This window comes from Amblyraja radiata, chromosome 1, assembly GCF_010909765.2.
Source record: "Amblyraja radiata isolate CabotCenter1 chromosome 1, sAmbRad1.1.pri, whole genome shotgun sequence".
Taxonomy (NCBI): domain Eukaryota; kingdom Metazoa; phylum Chordata; class Chondrichthyes; order Rajiformes; family Rajidae; genus Amblyraja; species Amblyraja radiata.
Window position 1 is genome coordinate 32,416,674 of NC_045956.1, and position 9,280 is coordinate 32,425,953.

General features: G+C 45.7%; 1 protein-coding gene across 2 annotated transcripts in view; it reads right to left on the reverse strand.

Moving 5' to 3' along the window:
- Positions 1-8,594, reverse strand: part of g3bp2 (G3BP stress granule assembly factor 2) — a 41,083-nt gene extending 32,489 nt beyond the window's left edge. For both annotated transcript variants that reach the window (XM_033020055.1, XM_033020047.1), the window contains exons 1-2: positions 8,468-8,594; positions 2,515-2,633 (exon numbers count right to left, since the gene is read on the reverse strand). In XM_033020055.1, the coding sequence (XP_032875946.1) occupies positions 2,515-2,609 (95 nt within the window). In that variant the 5' untranslated portion in view covers positions 2,610-2,633; positions 8,468-8,594. The remainder of the gene's footprint in view (positions 1-2,514; positions 2,634-8,467) is intronic.
- Positions 8,595-9,280: the final 686 nt, after the last annotated feature.

The window sequence follows — 9,280 nt, forward strand, 5'->3', positions numbered from 1 at the left end:
TAGTAAGTATGCAGATGATACTAAGATAGGTGGGGTTGCGGGTAATGAAGAAGAGTTTCAAAGTCTACAGAGAGATTTATGCCAGTTGGAAGAGTGGGCTGAAAGATGGCAGATGGAGTTTAATGCTGATAAGTGTGAGGTGCTACATCTTGGCAGGACAAATCAAAATAGGACGTACATGGTAAATGGTAGGGAATTGAAGAATGTAGGTGAACAGAGGGATCTGGGAATAACTGTGCACAGTTCCATGAAAGTGGAATCTCATGTAGATAGGGTGGTAAAGAAAGCTTTTGGTGTGCTGGCCTTTATAAATCAGAGCATTGAGTATAGAAGTTGGGATGTAATGTTAAAATTGTACAAGGCATTGGTGAGGCCAATTCTGGAGTATGGTGTACAATTTTGGTCGCCTAATTATAGGAAGGATGTCAACAAAATAGAGAGAGTACAGAGGAGATTTACTAGAATGTTGCCTGGGTTTCAGCAACTAAGTTACAGAGAAAGGTTGAACAAGTTAGGGCTTTATTCTTTGGAGCGCAGAAGGTTAAGGGGGGACTTGATAGAGGTTTTTAAAATGATGAGAGGGATAGACAGAGTTGATGTGGAAAAGCTTTTCCCACTGAGAGTAGGGAAGATTCAAACAAGGGGACATGACTTGAGAATTAAGGGACTGAAGTTTAGGGGTAACATGAGGGGGAACTTCTTTACTCAGAGAGTGGTAGCTGTGTGGAATGAGCTTCCAGTGAAGGTGGTGGAGGCAGGTTCGTTTTTATCATTTAAAAATAAATTGGATAGTTATATGGATGGGAAAGGAATGGAGGGTTATGGTCTGAGCGCAGGTATATGGGACTAGGGGAGACTATGTGTTCGGCACGGACTAGAGGGGTCGAGATGGCCTGTTTCCGTGCTGTAATTGTTATATGGTTATATGGTTATATGGGCCAACTAATGTTAAGTAAAGTTCCAACACAAGTCCCCCACAGAATCAAACAGACCATGCTAGGGCACTAGGAAGCTGTCCATATTGTAATTTCTGTAACACAAATCCACATCGCCTGCAAATGCATCAAGAAAAAAGATTTGAATAATAAACAAAAATTGATAAATTCCTTGAGAGCAAATAATCATTCCTATCTCAGATGTTGTGGTGGTGATGTGTGAATTTCCGTCACCTGACCTGCTGTAACACTGGGAGTGTATGTATTCTACACCTTAATTATTACAGGGAAGTATTTTACCCATGTGTGCATCTGTGAACATGCACTCCAGGGCTCCTTTGATGCAGTATATGTTTAGCTTTGTTTAGTTACAGCACTGAAACAGATTCTTTGGTTCACCAAGTCCACGCTGACCGACGATCACCCCATACACTAGCGTTATCCTACTTATAAGAGACAATTTACAATCTTTACAAAATCTTTGAACCTCCTTCACCCTCTCTTCCTGCCTATGGTGTGGTGAAGAAGAATTTGCACAAATTCTTCTTCACCACATTATAGACAGGAAGAGAGGGTGCCAAGGGGGTTCATAGGTCATGGGTGCAGAATTAGGCCATTTGGCTCAAGTATACTCTGCCATTCATTCATGGCTGATTTATCTTTCCTTTTCAACCCCATTCTCTTGCAAATTAAACCTTTACTCACATTTCCACGCTGTATCTCTAAAGTCTAATCTTTCTATCCAGTAGAGAAACTGAAAGATTGAGTTAAACACCCTGGTTGAAACACAACCCTGGTTTAACCGTATGTTGCGCCCGGCTGGCCTATATTTTTGTTTAGATATGTTGTCTTTGTTTCAATAAATCCACATGTCCGATTTGCAAACTGTTTGTGTCACAACCAGTTCTCAGGAATGGAACCACGTCACAAGTTGGAGAAGATCCACACTTTTCACTTTTCCAGTTTTAAGGAAGGATTTCCAACCTGAAAATGTAACCATTTCTCTTTCATCAAACAATATTTGACTGCTGAGTGTTTTTAGCACTCCGGTTTTAGTTTACGATTTCCTGCTTCTATTTTCATATGCTCTTGGAAACACTTTAAAATGGTGGAAGTCGCTATAGAAATGTAACTGGAAAAAGTAAATCCAGTCGGGTTAAGATGTCACATACTTGGACAAATTTGAACTATCACCAGAAATAAATTTTGATTGTGGAAAAGCCATGTTATTATTACATGTGCAATATGTTTCAATTAAAAGTATAATTTACTTCCTGATTTCCAATGCATCAATATGAGCAAATATTTTCAGCTGTAGTTAAAACTGGGCACAACCTTAAAATAGTTACTATTGATACTTCACCCGGCACATGGCAAACATTATTTTACCAACAGTAACCGAAGATGGGTCCTAACTCAAAGCATTGCTTGACCCAAGTTACTTCAGCACTTTATGGTTCACCAACAGTAATGGAGCTGAAAATACAACTGTCTGAACTCTGTGGCATCAGCTTTATACAAAATTATTATCCGAATAATTGCAAAAGATGTAATGATCTTAAGATATTGAAATGAGTACCTGTGCAAGAAGTCTGGTGCCTTGTTCAGTAAAGTATAGTACTGCCGTACAAACTCCCGCCCGACAAGCAGGGGACTTGGCTTCTCCATCACCATTTCTTTGGTACACAATGACGCTTCCTGAAAGAGAATGAGAAATGTGTTAATTCTTTTTATAAAACTTTGGTTAAGCCACATTTAGAGAACAGTGTCTTCGAAGAGGGTGCAGAAAAGGTTTACCAGAATGCTGCCCAGATTAAATTGTAAAATGTTCCAATTTTATAGGATAGTGCTAGTTTAAAGGGTTTCTTGAGAAATACAGCGTGAAAATAGGTCCTTCGGCCCACCGAGTCCACCAACCAGCGATCACCCCATACACTAACACCATCCGACGTACTACGGACAATTTTTAACCAAAGCCAATAAACCTACAAACCTGTACGTTTTTGGAGTGCAGAAGGAAACCAGAGCACCCAAAGAAAAAACATGCAGTCACGGGGAGAATGTACAAACTCCGTACAGACAGCAAACCCATAGTCGGGGTTGAACCTCTGGCACTGTAAAACAGCAGCTCTACTGCTGCGCCACTGTGCCACCCGTTACTTCAACCACAGGTCTGAGTTCCGCTGATCACAGCATGTTGTGATTGAAAAATTCCCCCCTCCAATCTCTCATCAATGGTCGGTATGCACTCGGTTGGCCAAAGAGCCTGGATTACTAAAGTCTAAAGTAAAGTAATCAGAGGGTCTTAGCCACAAGAATTGAACACACTTGGGTAGACATAAATGCTGGAGAAACTCAGCGGGTGAAGCAGCATCTATGGAGCGAAGGCCTTGGATTGTTTTCTCTGGAGTGCAGAAGCTGAAGGGAGACCCATGGAGACTATCGTAAACAGTTATGATAGTGGCTTTGAAGAGGCTTTTCTTGAGACACATAGAAATGCTGGGAATGAAGGAATACGGGGTGGAGAGTTTAACAACATCATATTTAGCATCGATACTTTGGGCCAAAGTGCTTGCTCCTGTGCTCTACTGTTCTGTTCCTTCTAAACTTATAACAAATTAGCATAATTATCACATTCTCTCATTCTATCTCGCCTGAAATCAATTACAGGTAAAGAAAACACGGCCTTACAGGTGCAAAATGCTCCAATCTGAACAGAATATTGACTTACCACGATGCGGCACCCAAAGTTGAAGGGGGAGCACATCAAATAGTAAGCAATCAATTGTAAAGCAAATAAATGCAATTTTGTCCAATGCTTGGAGAATTGAGGAAACAGAAACTATTGCAACAATTCCCAATAAAAGCACATTTAAAATAATTATTGCAACAAACTGGAACCAGTTATTAATCACTAGCATACAATTCATGGTGCATAATCTTCTTCAGAGGGACTGTCACTGTCTGTTATCATTGTATGTATGCAAATTGCTGTGAAATTCAAATAAAAAGATTTAAATCAGAGGGCAAATCCATTCTCAGTGTCTGAGCCGAGTGATAAGCCCAACATGGGAGCCTCACTCTCTGCCATAGGTGAGCTGTGGGTAGACGGGTCACTGATAACATCATTTATACTGCAATTCACTGCATTCCAAACTTATACACACGGTTCTCAATGCCATCCCAAATGCTCCTTCTCCATCTGCACTCGTCATGGTCAAGGATTGGTGTTAAGTCCAATTGTTCCTTTATTATCACATGTACCAAGGTAAAACGAGATTCTTTTTTGCATACATATCATGAAGAATACTGCCATACACAAGTACAATCCCCAGTTAGGTACATTATGTATATCGATATGCAAGAGATGCCTGGTTTCGGCGCAATTTCAGTTCCAACTGCAGCTGGCCATATAGGCCTGTTGCATCTGGTCGCCCCACGTACCATTCTTTGCCTGGCCACTTAAACCTACATTAATGGGTCATCAACACAAGTCAATGGGTTTGCCATTCATTGTCAGGAAAGCTTTGGGGCCCATTTCCTCTGCCCTCTGGTGAGCTTTTGCTGGGATACAGCTCAGATGAGTTTCTGTGTCGAGAGTCCCGTGTCAGGCATGCGAACAACATTGCCTGTTCATCAAATGACTGCAACTTGGCTTGGAAGTGAATGCTGATTTTGGAATCGATGGATTTAACTGAGTCAACATTGACAGAATCTGCTTGGTCTTTTCAGATGCCAGTTCTTACAAGTGTGCTGTACGACAGCAATCAATGCAACCGAAAAATGTGTTCTACATCATCAAAGATCCTTTTCCTCAGACAACCAAAGGCTGTTCAAGTGCATTGAAGGTAATTTTCATCACCAATGTTTGCCTTAACTATTAGGTGGCAACCCTCAATCAGTCAGATTGGGATTAGGAAGCTGTCCATGTTTTTAAATATCACATCGTGGACCTCTGGTGTTGACAGTCACAGGCAGGCTGATAGAAGATTTTGGTGTCTGCAAAGGTTGAGTGCAAGTTCATTCCCTTACATGCTTTAGTGAACCAGTTTGCACATACATTGCAAGTACTAGGCAGCACATTGGCAGAGTTCCTGCCTCATAGCACCCAGGTTTGATCCCAACTACAGGTGCTGCCTGTACAGAGTTTGTACGTTCTCCCCTGTGACCATGGATTTTCTCCAGTTTCTTCTCACATTCCACATGCAGGTTTGTAGGTTAATTGGCTTTTGTAAATTTCCCCTCGTGCTTAGGATACAAAAATGGGATAATATAGAACGAGGATACATGTGTTCATTGTTCAGCACAGTTTCAGTGATATCTCCACACTGTATCCAAACTAAACTAAGTGTCACCTACATTCTACAGCTCAATAGAGTCGGGGGCAATCTTACCACTGGAGTGGAGGCGTTGTAATCGAAGAGTTTTCTCTCTGTCCTATACATTAGATCCACTCCAGCAGGAAGCTTACTGGAGGAGCCGTACAGCATTGCAGCTGGAAGGATTAAGTGATGATGCAACCTTGCTTAATGTAAATCTATGCCGTCTGGGTCTCCTGTGGACCACGTATAAAAGACTGCAGTAAACTAGAATCCCTCAAGAAGCAACAGGAGGATTTAATTTAATTTAATTTTATTTTAATCCAGTCTATGGAGGATTTAATTTTTTTATTTAACGATGATCTAATCTGAATACTGTACGTGCTACACAAGTTTAAATTCCTTGAATTATACCACCCTAAATACAGAGTGGACTGGACAAATTGCTTCATACCGTGCATGTGAACACTAAAGTTGTCAAACTGCACTCCACCGACTATTGATGATCCCACTTAACAAACAGACAGTAACTTTTCAAACAGAGTAACAGTAAATAAATGCTAATTTGAATTACACAAAGTTGAAGTACACGAGGCTGGAATATATCTGTACTTCTCAGACAGTCCTTTGCTAGAGGATAACTTGCTTCCATTCCAACACTGTGGTTTCAGAGGCGATGGATGGCATGGATATGGAACCCACACATGGGGCAGAGGCTCCTTGGTGATACGGGCAGGTTGGCAGTTGGGAGATGGGCACTCCATTTGTCCTTACTGTTGAACTGTTGTGCTTCAAAGCCGAGAACTATATTCCATACTCTATCTTTCCCTTCACTCTACCTACTTGAGTCTGTCTTGATTGTACTTGTGTATAGTTCTGATTTGATAGCATGTGAAGAAAGCTTCTCACTGTATCTCAGTACACGTTACAATAATAACCAAAAAATTGTAGGCTTGTGTACTTTTGATCTGAAGTTCTTCATGCTAATTCAAATGCTCCTTCTCCATTTTGTGACAGCATAGGCAGACGGTGAAGCTGTTGCATTTTTTTGTCCAGCAAGCCTTGAAGCATGGCCTTGAGTCTTTTCTTCTGTCCACCGAGCGATCTCTTTAGTGACAGGGCTCAAGAACAGAGTAACTTTTCAGGGGTATGATGCCAGGCAACAAACAATGCCCACTTAAAAGTGCTGGTGCAGGTTAGTTTCTCCTGCAGATGGATTTGGAGGAATTTGCAAAGATAGCATTGAAGGTCCCTCTACAGTCTTGACACTGGCTGTTGCTCGCTCAGGAAGCATTCTTGAGCAACACACAGTATTAAAGATTTACTGGATGGCCAAGAAGAGATAAATAAATCTCTGCACTAAAAAAGATGCAGAAATAACCTTGTAGATAGTTGAAGTTCTGATATAAAAACTGCAGTTTATAAAACTGGACACAGGAATCAACTGTAAAGTCTAAATTAGTTTGTTCTTAAAAATAATGGCTGCCTCTAAAGAACATGAAACTTTAATTCAATTTACATTTATAACTCTCTGCAATTAAGTTTAGTGATACAGCATGGAACAGGCCCTTCGGCCCATTGAAACACAACAAACATCGATCACCCTTTCATTCCAGTTGAATGTTACTTTCTAATCCACTCCCTACACACGAAGGACAATTTACAGTGGCCAATTAACCAACAAACCCGCGCATCTTTGGATAGTGGGAGGAAACCGGAGCACCTGGAGGAAACCCACACGGTCGTAGGGAGAACGTACAAAAGCCACATAGGCAGGACCCACAGTCAGGATGAAAGCTGACCTCTGCCCCTGTGAGGCAGTAGCTCTACCAGCTGTGCTATGTGTCAGCCTGTTTGGGGGGGAGGGGGAGGGGGAGGGGGAGGGGGAGGGGGGGGGGGGTGGTGAAGAGTTGGAACTTAATGTGCACAGCAATCGTAAAAACCAAGTACACGAACGGTGCATCAGACACCAACCTAATGTAGCATTTAATAAAACAAGAAAGAATCGGAGTAGTCGGGAACGAGTAGTCATTCAGCCCATCGTGTAAGGACCAGCCCCAACCCGTTCAACAAAGTTTCCCACAAGTTACATTACTGAAGGCAGATAAAATATTGGCGTTTGGGGCCTTTAGATAGGCACACGGATGTACCAGGAATAGACAAATATGGATCACGTACAGGGAGGGGAGATTAGTTAAAATTTAGCAACATGTTCGGCACGGATCTTGTGGGCCAAAGTGTCTGCTGCTGTTCCGAATGATATATGCGATTGATGATATTTTTAGGACAGGAACAGTCGACTCTGCTCCACAGTCGACCCTCGCTCCCCAAGCCACCACCCTCGCGTCTTTATCCACCGCCCTTTGTGTGCCCCCGCCAGCCGGAGCGAACGGACCTGGAATACTCTCACTCTCCTCCCCTCCCTCCCTCCCGGGGAGCAAGTGGCGCCCCCGGCCCGCACATCGAGGAGAAGGGCATCTGCGACTCGTCGGCCCCCGCCACGCGTCCTGCCCGCCGGAGGAAAGGACAAGGAGAGTCGGCGCCGACCTCCAGCCCAGGGAGTTCCCGCAGGGACACGGGGGAGGGTCCCGGACTGGGCAGCGAGGGCCGGGGATCCCGGGGCAGGGCTGGGCAGCGAGGGCCGGGGATCCCGGGGCAGCGAGGGCCGGGGTCTCGGGTGAGAGCCGGGGATCCCGGGGCAGGGCTGGGCAGCGAGGGCTGGGGATCCCGGGGACTCTGATGGGAGTGAGAGCCGGGATCCAGAGTCCGCAGACGGCGTGAAGCCGGGCCCGGCCACGCTCCCGCCTCATGGCCGCCCGGCATCGAGTCCGGGTGCCCGGAGCGGCAGCTGGGCCCTCACCTCACCTCACCTCACTCCCGCCGACAGCCCGGCCCGGCCCCGTGGCCTCTCCCCACCCGCCCGCCGGCCGGCACAGGCACACCCCGCTGCCGCACACGGCGGGGCCCTCACCTCACTCCCACCTCCCCCACCCCGGGGCCTCCCGCCGACAGACCGGCCCCGTGGCCTCTCCCCGCCCGCCCGGCAGCCGCCGGCACACCCCGCTGTCTCACACGGCGGAGCCCGGAGCCCGGGGCCCAGGCCTGAGAGACGAGCGGTGGGGCCTCGCACCCACCGGCTGCGGCGTCAGGCAGGCGGACCGTCAGGGCCTGGTGGGTGAGGAGCGGCGCCTCTCAGTCCCCGGCCTCACGTACCTGCGCGATCCCAGCGAGAGCTGCTCCGGGAGGCCGCCGTTGCCGTGTGCCTCGCTAAATGCGGTCCGGGCTGCGCGGCGTGGCGGAGCGGGCGGTCCCCCCCTGGTGTCACCCTCTATCCCGTCCCCCCGGCGCAGAGGCCCGCCTCCCGCTCCGCACGTAGCCAATCCCCCCAATAGACACAAGGTTTACCTTTATTATTGTCACATGTACAGCCAAAGGGCTTTTATTTCTGTGCACGCTATTCAAACTGATCAGATATACCATACATAACCACAATCAAGTCAAATTTATATACAATAGATAGTGCACTAGTCCATAAGACCAGAGGGGCAGAATTAGGCAATTTGACCCATCGAGTCTACTCCATCATTCAATCATGTCTGATCTATCTTTCCCTCTCAACCCGATTCTCCTGCCTTCTCCCCATAATCCCTGACACCCGCACTAATCAAGAACCTGTCAAATATCTGCTTTAAAAATACCCAATGTCTTGGCCTCCACAGCCGTCTGTGGCAATAACTTCCACAGATTCACCACCCTCTGGCTAACAAAATTCCTCATCTTCTTTCTAAAGATACATCCTTTTATTCTGAGGCTATGGCCTCTGGTCCTGGACTCTCCCACAAGTGGAAATATCCTCTCAACATCCACTTTATCCTGGTAAACTTTAACAATTTGGTAAGTTTCAATGAAGTACCCTCTCATTCTTCTAAACTCCAGCGATAGAGGCCCAGAGTCGATGACCATCACGAGGAGTGATTTGGAAGGGCCTCACTGACCCCACTGTGTAACTGGTCAGGAGCAGAGCAA